The sequence below is a fragment of the Equus asinus genome, chromosome 26 (genome assembly GCF_041296235.1).
Source record: "Equus asinus isolate D_3611 breed Donkey chromosome 26, EquAss-T2T_v2, whole genome shotgun sequence".
Classification (NCBI taxonomy): Eukaryota; Metazoa; Chordata; class Mammalia; order Perissodactyla; family Equidae; genus Equus; species Equus asinus.
In genome coordinates this window covers 39159404-39183669 of record NC_091815.1, presented here as the reverse complement: position 1 = coordinate 39183669, position 24266 = coordinate 39159404, and the positions used below count along the sequence as shown (strand labels likewise).

Below are 24266 nucleotides of genomic sequence, written 5' to 3'. Positions count from 1 at the left end.
TTCACATCTTGTTTTTAATTAGATACTTTGGTTTTCCTTTTTTTGGTTGGGAGTGTGTTAAGCCCCTCAAATTCCAGATAGGGTCACACATCTCCCCTCAGAGGCCTCTCTTCCTCCTCTGGGGTAGTGGTGATTGGTGCAGCTGTGCTGGGGGGCCAGGCCACCTCTGCCAGTCTCTTCACAACCTCACCCAGCTGCCCCAGACCCTGGGCAGCCTCCACTAGCTGGTTCAGGCCCAGTCCCAGGGCTTGGCGCTCCTGCTGGTCCCGCTCCAGGGCCTGTGTCAGCCTCTGCAGTTGGCCACTCACGTCCCTCACAGCGGCCACTAGCTCTACCAGGGCAGGTGGCTCACAAGCCATGACCCTTACAGGTGGCACTGGGACCACACATGGGCCAAGGGGGCCTGGGCCCTGACCAGGGGTTGGCCCTAGGGTGAGGTGGTCAGGAGGAGGTTGATCCAAGGGGTGGGCCACGGGGGACAGCTGCAGGTCAGGGGTCAGAGTGGGGTCTGAGGCTGAGTGTGGGGTCTGGGTAGGTGGAGGAGTTAGTTTGGGGCTCTGGCTTCTGGGTGGTTTGAAGTCCTCAGTGGCTGGTGTGTCCACGCCTGGGGCTGGAGAGGACCTGGAGAGGCTGGACTCTGAGGCTGGAGAGGACTCTAGGCTCAACATCTGGGATGTGGAGGGGTGAGGGGCCCCCATGGAGGTGAACCGGGGGTGCAGACTGGGTTGGTCTGTTGGTGCCGGAGTAGGAAAGGGACGTTCTGTTCCCAAGGAAGTCAGAAGGGACTTGGTAGTGATCATAGGGGTTGAAGTGAGGTCAGGAGTCATAGTGGAGTCAGTAGTGATGGTGGGTTGGGTAGTGATGGTGGGGTGAGTAGTGATGGTGGGGTGAGGGGTCGTGGCTGGGTAAGGAGTTGTGATGGGGTGAGGGGTTGTGGTGGGTTGAGAGGTGGTAGCAGAATAAGAGGTCATGGTGGAGTGAGGGGTTATGGCTGGGTGAGGGCTCGTGGTGGGGTGAGAGGTCATGGTGGAGTCAGGGATCATGGTAGAGTAAGGGGTGGTGGTGGGGTAAGGAGTGGTGGTGTGGTGCGGGGTTGTGGTGGAGTGAGGAGTTGTGGTGGGGTGAGGGCTCGTGGTAGGGTAAGAGGTCATGGTGGAGTGAGTGGCCATGGTGGAGTGAGGGGTCATGGTGGAATAAGGAGTCATGGTGGGGTGAGGGGTCGCGGTGGGGTGAGGGGTTGAGGTAGAGTAATGAGTCGTGGTGGGGTGAGGGGTTGTGGTGGAGTAAGGGGTCATGGTGGGGTAAGAAGTCATGGTGGGGTGAGAGATTAAGGTGGAGTGAGGTGTCGTGGTGGAGTGAAGGGAGGTGGTAGGGTGAGAGATCATGATGGAGTGAGAGGTCATAGGGGAGTGACGGGTTGTGGTGGAGTAAAGGGTCGTGGTGGGGTGAGAGGTTGTGGTGGGGTGAGAGGTCATGGTGGAGTGAGGGGTCGTGGTGGGATGAAAGGTGGTAGTGGGGTGAGGACTCGTGGAGGTGTCTGGGGATCTGGAATGTTCTGGGACCATGACAGGGTATGGAGTTGTGTCCCTGCCTGGGGTTGTGTCAGATTCTGGGGTCAGCTCTGAGGTAGGGGAAAGGTGGGCCACCACTGCCGGTGCAGAGGGATCAGACGTCAGTTCTTTAGGCGAGGTGGGTGGTGGGGTGGGTGAGAGCTCAGGGGTCAGCGATGGAACCGCGGTGGCGTCAGGGGTGGACAAAGTAAGGCCAGAGGTTGTCAAGGTGAGGTGAGAGTTCATCCAGGAGGCCGGGTCTGGGCTGGGTGGCAAAGTGCCAGGAGGGTGAGAGGTCACCTCCGGCGTTAAAGCTGCATCGGGGACGAGCTCTGGCGCCGAGTCGGGGGTCAGCGGCGGACGCGGGGGTCCGGGAGAGGCTGAGGGAGCTGGGCAGGGGGCGCGGGGCGCTGGCCTGGCCGCCGTGGGCCGCAGCAGCCGGCGGGGGAGCCACAGCTTCCTCGCGCAACCTGGAGGGGGAAAGATGGACGGCGGAGGTCAGCTTGCCCCGCCCATCCCGCGGCTCGCCCCGCCCCCAGGATGGACCGACCAATGGGAAGGCGCATAGCCTCGTGACGTCATGGTCACCGGCAGACTTCACCCAGCCCTAGTGGACCCACCTCCCCGCCTCCTCCGATGTCTCCAGGCGCCACCTGGCGTCCTCCGTTACTGCAGGATGCCGGGCTGAGCAAGGTGGGGAGCGGAGGGAACGTGGAGGGGTACCGGGGATGTGGGAGGGGGCGGAAACGTGGGGGGATGCAGGATGGCGAGGGTCGGAGGGAAGGTGCCCCATGCGGGGTTTAAAGGGTTTGGAAGCGCAGGGGAGGATACGGGGAATGTGCAGAAGGGGATGTGCGGGCGTGGGGAGAAGCTGGGATGCGGGGAGGTGCTGAGGAAGCAGGAGCGGGTGGACGGAGAAGGATGTGGGAGGTTGCCGGAAGATGCCGGATCCTGGTGGGGGGGGATGCAATAGGATGCGGAAGTGTGCAGGATGAGAAGGGAAGGGGGGGTGTGCCGAAGGGTGCTGGGGATGCGGGAGGGTTCAGAAAGCTAATCTCAGAAATCTAAATATCCTTATGCTGTATTTTTAAACAATCAAAATTAATGCAAGATACACGATGAACAAAAAGTCAACATTTTAACCCAAGATAGGATGGGGCAGAGCAGGAATTACGGTGAGCCCAGTGAGGTGGGTCAGATCCTGCTTGTAGTTTAAATTTTGATATTTAGTTCATCGTGGATTTTTTTTTTTGCCTTACTTTTGATTTTTAAACTATTGTATTGAGATTTATTTACTTGACTACTGAGTATTTTGGCGCTCCGTGAACTTCTGGACCTGTGTAGAGTGAGACGCCTCACCCTCTCCCGGCCCTGCTTCCAGGTAAGTGCGAATTTTAACCTGTTTTTACAGATGAGGGAAATCAGGCCAAGAGGGTAACTTGCCTGAGGTCACACAGACACAGTTCGCAAGTTGCAGGGACAAGATTTGAACCCAAGTCCTTTGCATCCAGAGTCTAGGCCGTTAAGTATCAGGTTCTCAGTGATGGCAATGTTCTGTGCTGTCCAGTATGGTAGCCACTGGCCACATGAGCGCTTGAAATGTGGCTGGTTCAACTAAGGAACTGAATGTTTCCTTTTGCAAGGTTTTGATTCATTTAAATTTACATGGCCACCTGTGTTGGCGGCTGCCCTAGTGAAGGGCACAGCTGTAGAGGGTGCCACTTGTGCCTGTAGGGTCTTTGAGGCGCATCCCAAGAAGAAGTTAAGTACAGGGCTTGGCCCCCACCCAGGCTGCCTGGATTTAAACCCCGGCTTTGTCACCTCCTAGCTGGGTGACCGTGGCAAGTTACTTAGCTGCTTTGAATCTCAGTTCCTTCCCCATCTGCAAACCATGGATGATCCAGGTACCTCCCTTGTGGGGTCGGCATTGAGGGTGCGGGGAGATCGAGTGTGTGCAGAGCCCTTAGCAGAATGCCTCGCATGGAATAAGCACTCCTGTGATTATTAATATTATCATACTCATTGATGTCTGTGCCTCCATTTCTCTCATCTGTGAAATGGCATGATAATAGCATCTACGTCAAAGGGCTCATGTGGAGTAATATATAGAAAGTGCTTGAAATAGTGCCTGACACCTGGTAGACTGCTTGGAAAAGGTTAACTGTTTTTAATTATTATTTCAAGGATCTCAGCTTAGTTAGCTATGGTAGGGGCTCAGAGACTACAGTGGTATGGATTTTTAATTTTTCAGATCCAAGGTGCAGAGATAACTGTTGTCATCAACAGTTCCTGAAATGTCTCCTCTTGTTTTATTTTAATTTTTCTCCTCTTTATCCCCAATCTCCATCCCCCCAATCCTCTCCCATAGGTATCACCACTAATGTGATTGACATATGTCTTTAAGTAGAGGTATGTCCTTATATAATATAGAGTGCATATATGTTAATATATGTGTATGTATATTTTTGTGATTGTGCTTTTAATTTTTGCTAATAACATTCTGTTGGAAATCTCGTTCTGTTTTTGACTTTTTCCTTCATCGTTATGTTGTTAATATCTATCCATGTTGCTGTGTATACAGCTAGTCGTTGCTTTAGCTTCTGCATAAAATTCCATCATGTGCACCCACTGGATTTCTCTTATTCGTTACCCTGCTTTAGGACACTTAACTTGCCTTCAATTTCCTAAGAATACAATGTTCCCAAGAACATCCTCATATATGTCCCCTCATAAGCCCGTGCAAGAACTTCTCTGGAATACAGATCAAACAGCAGGATTGCTGGCTCGTAATTTATAATCATCTTTAATTTCACTAAATACTGCCAGCTTGTTTTTATCAAATCACTATATCCAGTGGGGATGCCTGTCTCCCACATCCTCACCCACACTTGGTATTATCTACCTTTCAAAATTATTTTCCATGTTTGTCATCGTTTTAATTTGAATTTTCTGGTTCCTTATGAGTGTGAGGGTTTCTCACTGGCCTTCTGCGAATGATCACCTGTTGATCCCCTTTACCCATTCTCTCATAGGGTTTCCTGTCATTTTCATATTGATTGGCCAGAGTGACTTGCATGGTACAGGGTAGAGTTCTCAACCTGGGCACTGTTGACATTGGGGGCTGGATGATTCTTTGCTGTGGGGGGACATCCTGTCACACTGTAGGATGTGTGACATCCCTCGCCTCCACCCATTAGGTGCCAGTAGCCTCCCTGACCCCAATCGTTACGATCTAAAATGTCTTCAGATATTGCCAGTCACCCCCAGCTGAGGACGACTGGCATAGACAATAACCCCTTGCTTTAGGATGTATTTCTGTTGGGTCCCCACTGGGGAATTTGGAGTCCATCTCTCTACCCTACCACATAAACATCTTAGTCCTGTCACCCCAACCACGTGCCTCACCTGTGTCCCCACGGACCCTTGGAACTGGAGAGGGGTGGCCTGGGCTCCTGGTGGTGCCAGTGGTAAGAGTGGGTCCAGGTATGCCTGCAGTGGGGGTCCCCTTGGCCAGGGCTCCTCCTGAAAGTGCGTCCCATGTCCAGGAAGGCTCATAATCATCCTCGTCACCTTGAAAGACATGGGGAGAAACGAGAGTCACTTCCCCTTGAATTTGACCCTCCGCTCCCGCTGGGCCCCGCTCAGGCTGCATCCTGTCTCAGCTGGAGCTCCCTGTCTCCTCCCTGACCTCGCAGCTGCCTGGCGATCCGGGGTCATGTTCTCGCCTCCCAATAACAGAAACTGGGACTCCACTAGCGGATAAAATGAGGACAGATATTATTTCAACTTCCTGACGTCCCTGCCCCTGCTCATCCTTTATTTTACCCCAGAAAAAAAAAAAAAACCCTATAATATCTTTATTACTAAACTACCAGGAACATTTCTCTACTATTCCTTTTCCTATGGTTTTTGAATGAATACACTTGGATGATCTACATGACAACAATTTTATATAACATATAAACTTATCATATATAATACACATGTATCACTTAATATGGAGAAGGAAAATATAGCTCAGCCTTCAAGCTTGGTTGATCAAAAAACTTATTCTAACAATAGCTTTGTCGACACGTAATTCACATAGCTTAAATTCACCTACTTAAAGTGGACAATTCCGTGGATTTTAATCTATTCACAAGGTCGTGAGACCATCACCACAATCAAAATTAAGGACATTTTCATCACCCCAACAAGAAACTCTGTACCCATTACCTGGTCTTTCTTACTCACCTCAATCACCTCCCCAACTTCCTGTGACCATGTCCCCCCACGCTGACCCTAGAGGCCTCTTTCTTTTTATTTATTTTTATTTTATTTTTTATGAGGAACATTAGCCCTGAGCTAACATCTGCCGCCAATCTTCCTCTTTTTGCTGAGGAAGACTGGCCCTGAGCTAACATCCGTGCCCATCTTCCTCTACTTTATATGTGGGATGGCTGCCACAGCATGGCTTGACAAGTGGTGCCATGTCCACACCTGGGATCCGGACCCACGAACCCCGGGCCGCCGAAGCAGAACGTGTGCACTTAACCGCTGTGCCACCGGCCAGCCCCTAGAGGCTTCCTTCCAACACAGTGACCTGCCACTGCCCCACCCTGCCCCAAACCTCTCCATGAGTCCCCACTGCCCGCAGCACAAAGTCCACGTCCCTCATCTTCCTTCATAATCTGCCCCGGGCACCTCTCCAGCATCACCTGACCACGTCTCCCTTCTCACAACACGCTGCTCCCGTTGGAGCCCTCACTGGGAGGCGTCCCCACCCAGCCCTGCACGCCTCAGAGCCTCTGCCCACACGGTCACCCCGCCTGGACTCCCTGCCCCTCCATCTGCCATCCACGGGAGCCTGTTAAGACATTGTCCTGCTCCGCACGCAAAACCAGGCAGAAGGACGGCGTGCGAGACACTGGGCATGTTTATCTCGGTCACTTTGAGCTCTGTGGTTAGCCGTCCCAACGGCAGAAATCCCTTGCTCTGTCCTCTGCTAGCATGATACCTGGTAACACAACAAGGGTTGGTTTTCGCCCTGACACCTGGCACTGTGGACACCTCCGTCACGCCTTCATGTCACTAACTGTTCTTAATTAAATACCTTCCCCAGGCCTCTTAAATGACTTCACAGGATAACTATGAAATCCTACCCAATGGCCATATTCCTTAGGACTTTAAAAACCCTTAGCAGCACTATTCATTATAAAACAAAAAATGGGGAAAAGCCCATGAGCGGTGATCACTAAAGCTTCCTTCCCAAGATGCCAGGTTTCAGGAGGACTCGGTTAAGAACCCAAATCGAAGCTGTCCTCCTGTCAGGCTGTCAGCAGGAACACTCCCTGCTTCTGTATGTGCTTGAGATGCACTCTGGGATACAGCCACATGCTCGTGGTCCAGTGGTATGGGATCCATTCCATTCTTCCATTAAAATATACATTTTTTAAAAAGGCAGCAGCATTGCAGAGTTACAGCCCTTGCGACATCCCCTCCATCCCTTCCCTTCATCAGAGAGCCACTGCCTGAAATTCAGCTTCTCCTTCCCAAGCACGTGTCACACCATAATGACACACAGCAGGCAGGACCCCTTGACGCCATGTTGCTCCTCCACGCCCGGCTTCTACAGCTGGTGCGAGGCTGTGCACGAGCACAGACACACCGCAGACATCCTCTCCCCGCTTGCTCTCTGGCTGCAGCCCTTCCTAGCTGGGGGAGCAAGTCATTTCACTTCTCCACGACTCAGTTTCCTCACCTGTGAAGTGGGTATCATGATGGCATGTACTCCATGGGGTCCCAGGGCCTGGCACACAATAAGCTATTCTTTGAATTAAATATATATAACCCTAGTTGCTTCTTTTTAACCTCTGTATAATATTCTACCATCCCAACATACAACCATTCATCTATCTATGCCCCTGTCGACAGGCGGGGAGGTTGTGGTGATGTTTTGCTGTCACAAATACGGCGGCAGTGAACTTGTACCTGTGTGCCAGGGCTCCTGAGTGAGAACCCCTCAACACCTAATTGCGGGATTGCTGCGTGGAAGGCATGTGCACCTTCCTTGAGGTTGTCAAACTACCCTCCTCATTAGGTGCAGAGTCTCATGCCCACTTTTGTCCCACATCCTTGGTGCTGTCAGACAGTTTAATTTTTGGCAATCTCTTGGGAAGACGGTAGGTGGAGAAGCTGCAGTTTCACTACAGATGACCACACTGAAGCCCAGAGAGGGCAAGGAGCTTTCCCAAGGTCACACAGCTAAGGGGCAGCATTAGGCTTCAGACCCAGGCAGGTCTACCTGGTTCTAAACGGGTGCAGATCTCCCAAGGCTGACCCCACTCCCCTGGTGAGCTTTTATTCCCCTTTAGGATTTGAGTCAAAGGCTACTCCCTTATCCCCCTCAACGAGGTCATGCCCTGCTGTCTGCTTCCTGGGTTTTCCAGAGCTAACTCTGTCACGTGCTCCTTCCCAGTGTCCGTGGCAGAAGCGGTTAAAAGTGTGAACCCTGGAGTCTGAACCCAAGCTCTGCCCCTTGCTCTCCTGACTTCCCTGTACCTCGATCTCCTTATCTGTAAGATGGGAGCAAGGACAGATTCCGTGAGGAGGAGGGGAGTTAAACCCAGTGATGTGCTCAGATGGCGCCTGGCACATGGAGAGTCTTCAACGAGTATTAGCTATTATCACTGTTATCCTCATCATCCAACCTCTCAATTTAATTTTCCATTTACTCTTGGATCCCTTCCCCTCTGTGTGACCTCATGCAGCCACAACAGACAGCGATACCCCAAATCCATGAGTCATCCACCCGCCAGGCCGAGTGTGGGAACTCCATTAGACACGGTTCTCCTTCTGCAGAGCCTCGTCCATTCCCACAGCTTCAGATTCCATCCTGTCCATTTATAGCTCAGCCCGGGCGCTCCTCAGAGCCGCAGGGCCGCATAGCTAATGTCTGCGCTTGCCTGTGTCAGACGCATCACCAATGGAGCCGTTAATGTCCCCATCTGGAGCCTGTTCGCCCACCCTGCAGTGTCCCCCGATCCAGGAAAAGGCGGGTCCCCATCTCCCACTTCCCTCTCCTCACCCCCGATCCAACCCACCACTCGACCCCATCAGCTCAACTCCCAGAATATGGCTGGAACACGTCCACTTCTCTCTCAGTCTCCACTGCCACCCTGGTCGAGGCCACTGTCACCTCTCCATGGACCTCCCAGTCTCCCTGCACTCATTCTTGCTCCAATATCTGTTCCCCATGTGGCATCCTGAGGGACTGCTTTGGAAACGCACATGCAAGCTGGTCCTCCCTAGTTCAAAATGCTCCACCCAGGGCCTCTCACTGCACAGAGAATAAAACACAGACTCTGGCCTCTCCTCCTATCACTCTCCCCTGCCTGGCTCACTCCACTGCAGCCCCACTGGTGTCCTGACCGTTCTTCCAAGGTCCCACCACAGGGCCTTTGCATGTGCTGCTGACCCTCTGCCTAAACTGCTCTTTCAGCTCCCTCCAGGCTCCCCATCACAGCAGACATCTTTATAATGGCCCACAGACAGTTCCTGCCATCATCCCCGTCAACAACTCCACTTCAGCCCCACTGACCTCGCTGCTGTTTCTTGAACCAGCTAAGCTTCACCTCCTTTACACTCTCTCTGGACTTACACTGTGACCTGTCATTCATCCACTCCCACCTCAGGGCCTTTGCACATGCTGTTCCCTCTATATGGCACACTCTCCAGCCAGATATTTGGACGGCTTTCTCCCTCTCTCCTCCTTGAGGTTGTCACTTAAATGGCACTTTCTCAGTAAGGTGTCTCTCGACCATTCTACTTATTTATTTATTTATTTATTTATTTATTTATTTATTTATTTTGAGGAAGATTAACCCTGAGCTAACTACTGCCAATCCTCCTCTTTTTGCTGAGGAAGACTGGCCCTGAGCTAACATCCGTGCCCATCTTCCTCTACTTTATATGTGGGACGCCTACCACAGCATGGCTTTTGCCAAGTGGTGCCATGTCTGCACCTGGGATCCGAACCGGCGAACCCCGGGCCACCAAGAAGCAGAACGTGCGCACTTAACTGCTGTGCCACCAAGCCGGACCCCTCGACCATTCTATTTTAAATTGCAACCCTCAGCCTCTCTTTCTCCCTCCCTTGCTCTGCTCATCAGCTATGTTCCTAGGGGTTAGTACCCAGGCCTGCCACACAGCAGGCATTTGAAACATGAATTAATGTCTGCATCTCCAAATTCTATCATCTGGGCAGCCTCAAGAAATGTGGCTTCCATGAACTAGAAAGTGAAAACGCAAACTTCATGAGCCTCCAGCTTCACCTCCTTTACACTCCCTCTGGACTTAGGCTGTGACCTGTCATTCATCCACTCATTCAACAAATATGTAGGAAGTCTCTACCGACTCTACAGCACAGATCCTGTGGAAGACAGAATAACGCTCCCCCAAAGACGTCCACGCCCCAAGCCCCAGAACCTGTCTATATGCTGCCTTATGTGGTAAAGGGGATTGCGCAGATGTGATGAACATCCATACTTTGCGATGAAGAGATTATCCTGTATTATCCAAGCGGGCCCAAGCTAAAGACACAAATCCTTAAAATTAGAGAACTCTTCCCAGCTGTAGTGACAGAGAAACATGCGAAGACAGAAGGAGGGCCAGAGAGATGTAACGTGGCTGGCTTTGAAGACGGAGGAAGGGGCCACGAGCCAAGGAATGCAGGGGTCTCTAGAAGCTGGAAAAGGCAAAGGAACAGATTCTCCCCTGGGCCTCCACAGGGAACACAGACCCGCAGACACCTTGGTTTTTGCCCAGTGAGACCCCTGTCAGACTTCTGACCTACACAACTGCAACATAAGAAGTCTGTGTTGTTCCAAGCCGCTTACCATGTAGCGACGTATTATGGCAGCAGAAACTGATACAGCTAAACACATGATGGAGATAAAGTCTAGCGGAGACGACAGTGCCCTCGAGTGGCAGTGCAATTTTCTCAGCTCCACCCTCTGCTCCTCTGAGAATCCCCTTCCTCCTGGTCTCTCCTGGTGGAAATTATACTGTCTCCTCCATGAGGTCTTTCCCAATTGCTCTGCATGAAATAATCACTCCATCCCCGGGATCCTGCAGCTGTTGTTAATTTACGGTAAATAACTCTCAACAACCAATGTTTTGCGGTTTTAAACAATTTCACACACATTTTGCTCACTGGATTGGGACCTCAGGTCACCCAGCTAGTTCTAATCCCGGTGGAGCCACTCCTGGAACCCGGGGAGTGGGACTCCAGAACTCACGCTTGAAATTACTTCAGCAATGCAGTAATCTTTCCCAATCCGATGAGGCAAATGTGTGCGAAATCGTTTCAAATGGATCTCAGTCGTGGCTCCTGAATTAAAGTCTAACTACTCTAAGCCTCATTTTTTTCTCCACCTGAAACACAGATGTAACAACAGGACTGGGCCCGCCCGTGGCCCAGTAGTTAAGTTGGCACACGCGGCTTTGGTGGCCCAGGGTTTCGCTGGTTCGGATCCTGGGCGTGGACATGGTGTCACTCATCAAGCCATGTTGAGGCGGCGTCCCACATGCCACAACTAGAAGGACCCACAACTAAAAATACACAACTATGTACCGGGGGGATTTGGGAGAAAAAGGAAAAATAAAATCTTAAAACAACAGGACCTGCGTCACCCAGTTCTTGGAATCATGCGCGCCTAGCGCAGAGTGAGCTCTTTTTGACTCCTTCCAGGAACCACGGAGCTCTGCTTTTTTCAGCAGAGGAAACTGAGGCTCACAGACGTGGAGTCATTTTTTTCAAGGTCACCTTGCCAGCGAGGATAGAAATTCATGTCCGTCATTTCTCCCACTCCCACCCCGCCCACCCCCGCCCCTCCTCCGAGTCCTCCCGTTATTAAGGTTGTAGGTGTGACTGTCCTGAGATTCCCCTTGCGCAGTTGGTAGCTGCGCGCTTATTTGCGCTCCTGCGCTGCCTTTCCGACCAGGAAGGGGCTCCCGGAGCGGCCGGCAGCCCTCCTGGCCACCGTGCCCAGCATCTGACCGTCTCCGCCACGAGGGGGCGCTAGGGGATAGGCAGGCAGCGCCGGCGGCAGAGAGCACAGGTTCTGGCATCCCGGCTACACAGCACCGAGGACCATCCCCTCTGCACACTGGGCCGGATGAGCCCTAACTCACAATTTGGGTTCCCCCACCTCCCGCCAAGATTGCAGCGCTTCCAGGGCCTGCTCCTCTGCTCCCCTTCCCGCAGCGGGAGCCCGGCCCCCGGGACACGCATCCGTCCTGTGGGACCGCCTTCACTGCCGTGGGCGGGACCAGCCAGCCAATCAGGAGGCGCAGAGCGCGCGCGGCGTCACAAGGCGCTAGGCAGATTGACTCCCGCCCCTCCATCCTCCGCCCCGCCCCTCTCGCCGAGGCACCGGAGTGCGCATGCGTGCTGAGCACGCCAAAAGGGCGGGAAAGGGCGATAGAGGTGCGGGACGGTCCCGAAGGGATGCAGAGGCGGCGCGCGTCTCCGGGGAGGACGCGCAGAGGGGCGCGGGGTGACAGAGCGGAACCGGGACATTCGGGGGGGTAGAGGGAGACGCAGAGAGGTGGGGGGAGAGGCACGGCTGGTGCGACAGGCGGAGAGGGAGCAGAAACGGCGACGCCGGGCCTGCGGGAGAGAGGGAGGCGGGAGGAAGGGGTCGGAGCCCCCTGCGAGACAGAGGGGAGGGAGGGCGGGCTGGGGGCTAGAGAAGAACGGGGAGAGACAGAGAAGGGAGAGGGAGAGCAGCTCGGGGGGAGGGAGGAGGGAGACGAGGAGTGAAGGAACAGACGATGGGGCCGACAGGGCCCGGAAAACAGAGGGACAAGGAGGACGGTGAGAGACTGCCCTGACCGTGAAAACACCGAGCGACAGCGATGACCGGGGGAGCCAGGGAAAGTAAGAGGAAAAAGAGACTCAGGGAGGGGAAAGAGAGAGAAACTGATGTGAAACACCCAGAGAGGAACAGAGACCAGCGGGGTGAGCAGAGGTAGTGACGTGGAGGGAGAGTGGGCTGTGAGGAAGGGGCAGAGGAGGATGGAGACCTGAGCCGTGGTGCAGGGAGGGGACAGAGATGAGCCACGCACACAGACGCAGACACAGAGACACACACAGACACAGACACACACACCAACACAAACACACACACAGACACACAGGCACACACGTTCACAGGGACTTGAGGAGGGCAGGACACGGAAACTGGCGCGAGAATGCTCCGGTGGCGGCAACATGGGGCTGAGGCGGGTGGAGGCCCCAAGTGTGGCAGCAGAGATGGAAGGAGAGAGGTGACAGCGAGACAGAGGCCACGGAGCAGAGGGGGACAGAGCTGTGGGGCTGGAAGCCACCAAGCCACCCCGCTGGCCAGGGGAAGGGGGTCAGTCTGGGGACAGCCAGGAGACAGACGGGTTAGGGAGAGAACCCTCGATCCAGGGGTCCCCGCCCCGCCTCTGAGCCACAGCCTGACCCAGATGAGAGCGCGAACTGCGAGAACTGGTCTGGGGGAGCTGGGGTGGGAGTGACCACGTGGTGACAGAGTGGGCCTGGGCCGGGGGTCTGGGGGGCTGTCTGGCGAGGCTCTGGTCCGAGGGGCACAGGCTCATGTGTCCTGAACGATTCCTGGGGGACCACAGCAGGTGTTCGGGAGGACTATGGACTCAGGTGTTGCAGAGCCTGGTCTGATCCTGGAGACACACAGGGGTCTCCTCCTCCAGGGTCTGGAGGAGAGTGTTGCAGCCCAGCCCAAAGAGAGACCGTTTTTAGGGTCTTTGGAGCCAAATACAACCCTGTCCGGGTCTCTGAGACCCAGGCCAGCCCATTTAGGAGGGTCTTTCGGGGGGGCCCTGCAGGGAGATCCCCCCCGGCCATGCCCTCACCTGTGCCTGGAAGGCGCCTGGCTGCTGGGGAGGAGGCCCCTGGCCTCCCAGTGCTGGCCGAGGAGAGAGTGTGTCCAGACGGCCCTGCAGCGGTGGTCCCCTTGGCCAGGTCCTCTCCCGAGGTGGGGTCCCAGGTCCAGGGGGGATAATCCTCCTCGTCTGCGTGGCCTTGGGAGAAGCGGGTGAAGAGTTGAGCCCCATGCCCCCAGCGGTCTCAGAGGCCCTTCCTGATGGTCCGAGCTCCCCTTCCAGAATCTCCAGAGCGACTCTGGGTCCCCATGCGGCCCCCCACCCCCCCCCCGCCATCCCTGGTACCAGTGCAGGTGAGCCCCACGTCTTCCTCGTGGTCACAGTTGTGCTGTCCCCACGGCCTGGCAGGGCAGTCACTCAGCGAGGCCTCGCTTCCCTTGCAGCCCACGTCGTCCAGCCAGATGGGCCCGGTCCCCGGGCCATAGTGGGTTTTGCCCACCCGGGGCCGGATCCTTCCACAGCCCAGCTCCCAGCAGGCCACCGTGCCATCCCGCAGGTCCCAGTTGTCATCGCACACTGTCCCCCAGCGTCCAGCATGCCACACCTCCAGCCGGCCGGCACACCGGTTGGGCCCATCGGCCAGACGAACCCGGAAGAGGCCTGCGTGGGGAGGAAGGCCCCAGGTCAGGGCGTCAGCAGGGGTCAGCCTCGCCCTTCCCCATTCCCTCCACTCACCAGAGCCCCCAGCCATGCTCCCAGTGGGAGAGGGGGCTGGGTCTCTGGATGACTCTGGAGAACCTTCTGCTGGGATCTCGGCCGATGGCTCCATGGAGGCCTGAGGCATTCGCTTGCTGGGGGCCTCGGAGGTCACTTCCCAGGGGCCTTGAGTGGTCGGCGTTGCCATGGTCTTAGAGGTCCGTTCTCGGGGGGCCCGGGGAGTGCGCGTGGCAGTGGTGTGTGAGGTCAGCCTGGGGGGGGCCTCTGAGGTCAGGGTTGTGGTGGTGCGTGAGGTCAGTTCAGGGGCACCCTGAGTGCCCGGGGCCCTGGCGTGTTTAGTGGTTGGCATCACAGGGGGCTGAGTGGTTGGTCTCTTTGCAGTTTTGGTCACCCACTTCTTAGTGCTCTTGGGCACTTTCCCTGGGGCCTTGGTGGTGGTTTTCTCGGGGACACTGGGGGTCAGCCTTGCAGAGGGCTTGGTGGCCAGCTCCCCCAGGGGCCAGGCATCCGGATCTCTCCCCAGGCCAGGGATCCAACTCCAGCTGAAGGGGTCTGAGATGGAGTCCAGGCCAGGGGTCCCTGGAAGGCGGGAGAGGAGGACAGAGAAGATGGCAGACACCATGATGCCAGGCTCGTCCATCCAGGCCTCCCCTCTCATCACCCCTCCACAGTCAATCACCATGTTCCCATTCATTCATTCTTTCTTTGTTCCTTATTCACTCATTCATGTCACAAACATTTATTGGGCATCTCCTGTGAGCCAGGCACTGTGCCAGACCCTGGCAATGCTGTGTCAGTGCAACCCGACACCGTCCCCTGCCTTCAGGGCACTTACAATTGTGATGTGACAGGCCCCCCTTGGCCCCCTCACACCCAACCAGTCCTCTCCATCTCCCCAGGTGCAGCCTCGCTTCCTGTACCTTCTGATGGCTCTCCCTTCCTCCCCATCCAGCTCTCACGGACCACCAGAGTGGTACCAGGTCACTCCCCAGCTTAAAACCCTTCTGTGCCTCCCGGGGCCCTCGGGAGGAGAGGGAGCAGGGCAAGGGCCTCGGCTTCAGGCAGAATGGACGACCCCAGCCTTCCGGCCCCCACTGCACCGCTCACACCTTCCTGCTGAGCACACATGTGCAGTAAAGGGTTAACCGTGCCCCAAGAAGGGCTTGGCCTTTTGCCCCTGGCTCCTGGGGGCAAGCTTGATGCCCTCGGAATGTCCTGCTTGATAAGAGCATTGCTTCTCTGGGGACCCCGGGGCCACCCAGACAGTCTATGCTCATGATATGATTTATGGATAGCCAGGAGGCAGCCAGCCACGTCTCGTGACCACTGAGCTCCTATAAAATCTGGACACCAAGGCTGGGAGGGCTTCCCTGGCTGGCAACACATGTGTGTTGTCACGCGTCATTGCTGGAAGAATGAAGTGCTGTCTGTGCGACTCCCCTGGGAGGGCACGGCTGGAACCACGCAGGTCTCTCTGGGGCCTGCCCCTGCGCCCCTCCCCTGGCCGATTGTGATCTGAGTCCTTTCGCTGCCAGAAACCATAAGCCTGAGTATGACGGCTTTTCTGATTTTTGTGAGTCCTTCTAGGAAATCATGGAACCTGAGAATGGTCTTGGGGACCTCCCAAATGATAATGTGTCCCATGGGCTTGCAACAATTTGTTGGGGCGTCTCTTTCCCTCGGTGAGCTGTGAGCTTCTCGAAGGCCAGGGCCCGGTTCACTGCCTTCTGAGGACTCAGTACCTTGATCAGTGTCTGGTACTCGGTCAATGTTGGCCGATGAACACCAAATGTGGTGCCTGGGTTTATAGCAGCTGGCCCTCACTTTGGCTTCTCTCCATCTCCCAGAGACCCTACGTGCGCTTCCTTTCATCTTGGGGAGAACAAAGCTCCTCTCTGTGTGGGAGACTTCCCTGATTCTTGGAAAGAGGAGGAGGAGAAAGAATCCTAGCTCTGTCACTTAGTTGCAGTGTAACCTTGGGCAAGTTACTTAACCTCTCTGTGCCTCACCATTTTCATCAGTAAAATGGGCATAACATCCACCAACCTGGACTTACTGTGAGGTGTGAATGTGGTCAGGTGTGTGAAAACACCCAGCCCAGGGCAGGGGCTTAGGAGGCAGGCACTCAGTGGACATTAGGGCAGATGTTAGCTCTCATTGCCTCCTCCAGGAAGCCCTCCGGGAGCCAGCAGGTGGCTAGAGCCTCCTTACCAGCACAGGTGACTCCAACGTCCTCATTGTGAGCGCAGTTGTGCTTCCCCCAGGGAGCGGCAGGGCACTGGAAGAGCGACGCCTCGGTGCCCACGCACCGCACATCATCCAGCCAGATGGGGCCAGCGCCCCAGCCGAATCGGCCAGCAGCGGGGTCTGGCTGCCGAGCTCCACCGCAGCCCAGCTCCCGGCAGACTACGGCCGAGTCCCGCAGGTCCCAGCTGTCATCACACACTGTCCCCCAGCGCCCGCTGTGCCACACCTCCAGCCGGCCTGAGCACCTGCTGGGCCCAGCCACCAGGCGCAGCTGGGGGGACCCTGCAGATGGAGAGACCCAAAGCATCAGAATTGGGGCGGCTGCTAGGCTCTCTGAGTCTCCCTCCACCTTCCCTGCACCCTCCTCCCATTCATCCACCCATCGGCCAATATGGGCTTTTCCTTCATCCATCCTTCCTTTCTGGCAGTGGGCATTTACTGAAGCCCGCGCTGTGCCCTCGTCTGCAGCAGGCACAGGGATGAAGAGAAGGACCACATGATTCAGAAATGCCACTCCTGGGGATACACCCCAAATAACATGAACACAGGGATCCAGGCAGATACTTCACGGCAAATGTTCGCAGCAGCAGTATTCACGGTAGGCAAAGGGTGGAAACAGCCTAACCGTCCATCAGCGGATGAAGGAATAAGCAAAATGTGGTGCCCACATACGACAGAGTATTATTCAGCCTTAAAAAGGAAGGAATTCTGACACAGACTACAACATGGATAAAGTTGGAAAACATTAGGCTCAGTGAAAGAAGCGAGACACAAAAACACCAACACTGTATGATTCCACTTCTGTGAGGGACCTGGACAAGTCAGATTCACAGAGACAGAAAGCAGGAGGGCGGTGCCAGGGGCTGGGGGTGGGGAGAGTGTTTAATGGGTCTGGGGATCTGTGTGGGATGATGGAAATTTTCTGGAGACGGACAGTGGTGACGCTTGCACAATAATGCACACGTTCTTAATACCACTCAACGGTACACTTAAAATGGTTAAAACGATCAACTTTATGTTACGTATATTTTACCACAAGAAAAAAAAATCACGTGGGCTCTGGAACAAATTGCCTTTGCTCGAGTCCTGGCTTTTGCATTTTGTGGCTGTGCAGCCTCATTTGTAACATGGAGACCAGACAGTCCCTGCGGGTGAGTGGAGGGAGCGCTACCCAAGGAGGACACGTGGAGGGCTTGGAACAGCACTGGTCACACGGAGCCAGCTGCCGAGTAAATGGTGGCTGTTCTGTTATTACTATCATTATGATGCAGGAAAAGGGGAGAGAGGCCTCCAGGAACAGTGAGCAAGTTCCTACTGTTTTCGGCCTTTTCCAACTTTGAGGAGCCAGCTGTATCAATGATGCCTTTTTGTTTTCCGTATTTCTGATGCTTTGACATCTTGGGGCCTTGCTGACCCTGCAGGGACTGCCCCTCCCAGGGTTTGCTAATTCCTAGAGATGGGAAACTCCTGGAGCGTGCCTTTCATCTGCAAACCAGCCAATCCAGAGCCCACGGAAATGATTCAAACCAGCCGGTCCTAAGCCTGCCGCCCTGCCTCGCCCGTGCCTCCCCGCAGAAACCACAATCACAGCTCCAGCCCACGCTTTCCCCTCGCTCCCTCTGCCTCCCGACCGGCTCTGGTGCTTCCCTGTGTGGCCCTGCGTCACGTGGCGTGCTGTGCCCCCTCCTCTCGGGGACTGTGAGAAACCAACTATCTTTCCAATGGCAGTCGTCTCCTGACCTGTCGGCCACACCACGCTCGAATAATAATAAAGCCCATATTCTAAGGCAACAGCCACCGTTGATCCAGTCCTTTCAGTATTTGTGAGAAGAAGGCAGCCTTCAAAACTTATCATACATTTCAAGATGGTGCCATAGAGCATTAAACTGAGCACAGCTCTTCTGAGCCTGGGGCTTGGTGCTCCCATCCTCCACCCTTCTCTTTGACCCCGATGAGACGGTGTCTGAGCAGGGAGAAAGGATACCTGGGGGCTGACTTCGGGGAGGAAACAGAAGCTAAGACCCTATTTTCTTGGGGAGCAGAAGGGACTCACCAGCTTCAGGCCCAGGCTCCTGAGGGGCAGTGGGGGAGGCAGGCGGAGGTGGAACGCCTGCTGTCCGCGGGGCCTGGCTCACCACAGGGGGTGGGGGCCCGGACACCACCTTCCTGGGCATCGAGCTGTTGCCGTCCACGGCAGGGGCCGTGGGAGGGACATAGCCGAGAGGCATACCTGCGGCAGGGGAAGAGGTGATCACCGCCCACTGCTGAGCAGCCGGGTGGCTCCCGCTCCCTCCATCCCAAAAACCTGACGTAGGATGAGGTTTCGCGGAGGAGGACAAGCTGGGGCAAGGGGGCGGTCTGGATGGAGGGGTGCACGTGGGGCATCCATTAGGAAAATACACAGCCCACAGCCCCCTACTTTCTGCCCCCCCCCCACTCCAGGGCTGCACCACGGCCACATCCCCAGCCTCTCCCTCCCCCACCCCCGTGACCCCTCACCGTCACACACGGCCCCTGCGTCCTCTCGGTGATGGCAGTCATGCTGGCCCCAGGGCCGTGCCGGGCAGAATCGCAAGGCTGTCTCGTTCCCCCGACACCGAAGGTCGTCCAGGAGGATGGGTCCAGCCCCCTCCCCAAAAAAGGCACCTCCGGGGGCGGCCAGCGCCCCCCCGCAGCCCAGCTCCCGGCAGGCCACGGCAGCATCACGCAGGTCCCAGGCATCGTCACACACAGACCCCCAGCGCCCCCCGTGCCACACCTCCAGGCGGCCAGCACACCCATGGGGGCCGTCAGCCAGGCGCAGCCGGGGGGCCGGGCCTGGACGGGGAGAGAGGGAGAAGAGAAAGACAGAAAAGTGTGCTGGAGGAGCGGGGACAAGCTGTGCACAGGCACAAGACAATGATGGAAAGCAGCTATTCCATCTCCAGTTGTAAATGAGAGAAAGGCTCTGAGCCTGGAAGCCAGTCACCAAGAGACCCACAGGCCCAGCCACCCCACCATGTCGCTGCCTCCCCAGGGCCAGGCCCTGGGAACCCTGGCCCTCAGCCCTCCATCCACCACCCAGGCCTGGCGCCCCAGCTCGGCTTCCCACTGCCCGCTGCCTTCTCTGGTCCTGTAAAGCAGGGCTTGTCAACCTCAGCACCACTGACATCTGGGGACAGATCATTCTTTGCTGGAGGGGCCGTCCTGTGCACTGTGTGATGTCCAGCAGCATTCCTGGGCTCGACCCCAGGTGCCAGGAGCACCCACGGTTGTGACAACCAGAAATGTCTTCAGACATTGCCCAACATCCCCTGGGGGCTGGGGAGTGGGAAAATCACCCGCCGTGGAGAACCACTAATCTAGATATTAACCGCTTTGGTTATAGGGCGCATTTCTGTCAGGTCTTTCTCGGGTAACAGCTGGGTCACCATTGCAGAGTCCCTCTGTCTATCCCCTCAGGGTAGGCTGGGGCAAAACAACCCCTATCGCTGCCCTGGAGAAATGACCAGACCAGAGAGGGGCCAACACCGAGTGTCCTCAGGCCCCTCAATGGGGTTCGCTTCTCCCTGAGACTTAACCCTCTCTGGAGGCTAGACTCACCTCCCATGAACTGGCCTCCACATGCCTTCCACGCCACGGCACACGGAGGGGGCCCCCCTCACTGCCCCCAGTCCACCGCTCTGCACCCAGCCTGCATCCTGCTGGTCTCCATCCCCCCACGCCCAAGGCTTCAGAGGCCAGGAGGCCCTGCCGAGCTGTGTGCAGTGGACAGACCCGGCGGTCAAGTTCCAGGTCCAAACTGCTAGGCCTAGGACCTCGGATCAGCTGCTTAACCTCTCTGGGCCTCCTTTCTGCAGCTGTGAAGAAAGGGGCGAAACCAGCACCCCACGAGGCCGTCCAGGCGGGCATGAGGCTCAGAGATCACCCAGCCCGGGGGAAGCACCCAGCACGAGACTTAGCACAGAGTAGGGACGCAGGTGGACACTGTCTTCCTCTTCCCCCTTTGCATCCGCTGACTGAAGCATTTCCTGCCCCTGCCTGGGGGTGGGGGGCGGAGGGTACCCTCTATCTCCCTACAGCCCCTGGACTTCCCCACCCACACCTGGGGGCCACCACTGTAGCTACCCTGTGCCAGGTGCGTCCTGCAGCTCAGCAACAGGATGTCCACGAGAGTGAGGACTGGTTCTCTCGGTGACAACCTGCCAGGCTGGGATGGTGCTTAATGAACATCTGTGGAAGGATGGAGGGAAAGAGCAAAGGAAGGAGAGAAGGGGGAAGGGAGGAAAGAAGGAAAGAGAAGGGGCGATTGGAGAGCTCCATGAAGCCGGGGTTGTGACCTGCAGGTGAGGAGGGCAGACCTGGCCAAGCCCTGTACAGCTTCCCGGACAGGTGTGGGAAGGCAGGAGGACATACCAGTGCAGACCAGCCCTGCGTCCTCGCTGTGGTCACAGTTGCTCCGACCCCAGGGGCTTCGGGGACAGTCCCGCAAGGCCTGCTCTCCGCCTCCGCATCCTACATCATCCATCCACACAGGCCCGGAGCCTGGGCCGAATCTCGCCCCTCCAGGGGCGGCCAGCGCCCCCCCACAGCCCAGCTCCCGGCAGGCCACAGCGGCATCACGCAGGTCCCATCCGTCGTCGCACACGGTTCCCCAGCGCCCGCCGTGCCACACCTCCAGCCGGCCCGAGCACCCGTGGGGGCCGGAGACCAGGCGTAGCCGCTCTGAGGGGACAGGCAGCGAGGGAGGGGGACAGTGAGTGGCCTTGTGTGAGGCAGCTGTGGATGAGTGGATTCAAATACCCCTCACTTTCCATCTGGGGAAACTGAGGCCTGGAGGGAGCGGTGGCAGAGATCTGCCTGCCAGCCCTGTCGTTAATGGGAGAGCCTAGAACTGAGTGGGGCAGGGTGCCTGGGTCCGGGGAGCAGAAAATGGGGTCCCCTCACTGAGTGAGGCTAGGGGAGAAGCCAGGGAGCCCGGACCTGACTTTCTGACTCCATGAGGGATGGGACGCTCGTTGGAGCCCTGCCAGGGCCACAGATTAAGAGGAGGGCACCCGGGGGGTCCCCAGTTTGGGCCAGACTGGGCCTAGGGGCTCGCCCTGTGCTGATCTGTAGAGAGGAGCCTTCAGGGGACTCACCCTGGCGGGGGGCTCCGGCCGTCAGCAAAGGGGCCCTGGTGGACTTGGCCTGCTTAGGCGGCCGGGGGCTCTTCTTCCGGGAGCTGTTCTGGGGGGTCCCGGCTGGGCGAGGGGCTGGGAGAGGAGACACCAGGGAGGGAGGTTGGGAGCTGCTCACCCTTCCTCCCACCTGGGGGGCCAGGCCGTGCTTCCGAAGGGGTTTTGAAGGGGACCCTTGGGGCTGTGGAGGAGAGCAGGCATCTGTCCGTCTGCTGGGGGATCTCCATGAAGAAGGCCCCTCCCCGCACCTCTGAAACAAGAAGGAGGGAACCAGGCAGGGTGGGCTCACCGTGGGTCACGGGAGGCTCCTCAGAGCCGGGGCTCAGCTCCCCAGACAGCCCCAGCAAGGAGTGCCCATCCAGGACCGAAGGTGACTCATCTCTGTCCCTTGCGTTGGCCACACGCTGACCTGCAAGAGAGCACAGCGTGATGGAGGCAGTGGGCCCTGGGAGAGAGGCAGGGGCTGGGACCCCCACACGCTAAGCTGGGGGTCCTGGAGGGAGACACCTGGCTTTGGAGGGGGTGTCAGGGATTGGGGGTGCCGGGACATCTGGACCCTCAGAGATCCTGGGCTGAGCACCAGCAGGTCCCCTCACCTGCACAGACGACGCCGGCGTCCTCCTCGTGGGAGCAGATGTGGGCCTTCCAGCCCCGGTGGGGGCAGAGGCCCAGCTGCCCCTCGCTGCCCCGGCAGGCCAGCTCGCTCAGCCACACGGGCCCCGCGCCCTCCCCGAAGAAGGCACCTCCAGGGGCGGCCAGCGCCCCCCCACAGCCCAGCTCCCGGCAGGCCACGGCGGCGTCACGCAGGTCCCATCCGTCGTCGCACACGGTCCCCCAGCGCCCGCCATGCCACACCTCCAGCCGGCCAGCACAGCCATGGGGGCCGTCCGCCAGACGCAGCCGCTCTGGGGGGACGGAGGAAAGGCTGTGACATCCCAGAGGCCCGGGGGCCAGAGGGAAGGCAGGGGCCGGGGGCTGTCCTGCAGGATGTGACCGGGAGGCCAGCTGTCCTGGCCATTGGTGGGGACCTCAACTCGAGGAGAGCAGTGGTGAGAGACATGGGCCCCAGTGGGAAGCAGGAGATTGGCCGCCCAGTGGTTCTGGGAGGAGCAGCGCCCGAGGTCACAGCCGGATGAGGTGGTGGCCAGAATCCCAGCAGAGGGCAAGGCCGGGCACAGGACCGGGAGTGTTCGGGGCCACTTACCAACAGCCTGGATCCCCATCAGAGCCGCTGGAAGGGAGGTTGGAGGGGTGGGACAGAGTGAGGGGCAGGCCCAAGGGGGTCCTTTCTCCAGCACAGGCCCCTTGTCTTGAATACCCCAATACACACACACACAGAATCCTCACACCTCTGAACCAGAAACCCCACCGCTGGGAAGCAGGAATCTGGGCCGAGGACAGGCAATATTCAGGCCCCTGAGACGGGTGGGGCCCCAAATGCCTCAAGTCAGGACGGGGCGGGGGCAGGGGGGCCAGGCCCTTGGTGCTCCCCCGGGGGCCTGGCTAAAAGTCAAATGGTGGGTGACTCTCCACAGGTTCAAGGCTGGTGGTAGGGGGTGGGCAAGGCCTGCGGCTCTTAAAAGCGTGGGACTGGGCATGCAGGAGGCTGGGTCCCTGGGGGATCAGGCAGGGAGGGCCAGATGTCCCGTATCCAAGCGCCAGAGATGGGGCCCGGGAAGTCTGAGTCCCTCAAATGGATGAGCTCAGGGGTCAGAGAGTGGGGCCCAGGCCCCTGAGTCCCCAAGGAGAAGGGGTCACTCACCGAGGATGCAGGCCAAGACCCTCATGTTTGCAGAGTCGGGGCAGGGATGGGGTGAAAGGGGACTGGAGCAGGAGAGGGGAGGAGGCGGCGGCCACCGTAGGAGGGAGGGAGGGCGGGAGGGAAGCGCCTGCCGGAGGCGCCCTGGACCCGGGGAGGAGCAGGCAGGGGCTGGACGCTTTGCCAGGAGGAAGAGAGGCTGCTGAGGAGGCGGCAGGGGACAGGAGGGGGGGCGGGGAGGGGGCTGGCCGGCCGCTGAGGCCTGGGGAGGAGGGGGGTGGCGGGCAGGAGGGAGGGTGTCCAACTGCAAACACCCACACGGGAGGCGGCCAGTCACGCCGCTGCGCTTAGAGATGCATGGGGGACGGCAGGCTGCAGGGAAGTGACCAGACAGGGGTGCGAGTGGGGGAATAGCAGGGGCGGGCACCCACCCATCTGCCTCCTCCTGTGTCCAGCCAGGGAAGCATGGGGGGACCAAGGTAGAGGGAATCAAATGTGGATTCAAATTAGCTGCTGGGGTTGGGGACCTTGTACCTCTGGGGCTAACAGTGCAGCAAGACAGCTTGCAGCCAGACACCAGGAAGGACTTCCCAGATCAGGACAGGAGACTAAGAAACCCCTCTCCATTCTCCCTGGTGGATTTATATGCTATCCCCAGCTCTCCATCTGAGAGAGGAGTGGTTGAACTTATGTGTCCCCAAGGGACCTGGGGCAGGGGGATGGGAGGACCAAGGACTGAGGCTTACGTGGGGGAGGGGGGACTCTACATACACACACTCATACACACGCACCGTCACACACTCTCTCTGCACCAGGCAGCTGTTAGGCGGAAAAAATTTGGTAATGGGGAGCGTGAGTCAGACGCCTGGCAAGGAGCAGGCTGCCTGCCGTGAGCTCATCGCCTCCCTCATCCCAGGCCAGCACCCCCACCAACAATTAATGTCAAGTCAGGGAAAGGAGGGGCCA

General features: G+C 57.4%; 1 protein-coding gene across 2 annotated transcripts; it reads right to left on the bottom strand.

The window, feature by feature from the left end:
- On the bottom strand, positions 1 to 24179 carry SSC5D (scavenger receptor cysteine rich family member with 5 domains). Of its 2 annotated transcripts, XM_044759138.2 has the most exons (14): positions 23304 to 24179; positions 22746 to 22772; positions 22138 to 22446; positions 21831 to 21950; positions 21503 to 21616; positions 20778 to 21086; positions 18882 to 19199; positions 18436 to 18612; positions 16347 to 16664; positions 14154 to 14714; positions 13764 to 14078; positions 13449 to 13616; positions 4956 to 5120; positions 1 to 2020 (listed from the first exon to the last, which is right to left on the bottom strand). In XM_044759138.2, the coding sequence occupies exons 1-14, from the start codon at positions 23326 to 23328 to the stop codon at positions 84 to 86; spliced, it is 4863 nt and encodes a 1620-aa protein (XP_044615073.2). In that variant the 5' UTR covers positions 23329 to 24179; the 3' UTR covers positions 1 to 83. The 2 variants fall into 2 exon arrangements, with proteins under 2 accessions (XP_044615073.2, XP_044615074.2); XM_044759139.2 differs by lacking the exon at positions 22746 to 22772.
- Positions 24180 to 24266: the final 87 nt, after the last annotated feature.

Excerpts from the sequence above, each read along its gene's own strand:
- SSC5D (XM_044759138.2), bottom strand. The coding sequence starts at position 23,328 with ATGAGGGTCTTGGCCTGCATCCTCG. Across the intron at positions 19,200-20,777 it reads CGCAGGGCTGGTCTGCACTG|GCCCGGCCCCCCGGCTGCGC; the intron begins GTATGTCCTCCT and ends CTCCCCGTCCAG. Across the intron at positions 14,079-14,153 it reads GAGCATGGCTGGGGGCTCTG|GCCTCTTCCGGGTTCGTCTG; the intron begins GTGAGTGGAGGG and ends CTCCCCACGCAG.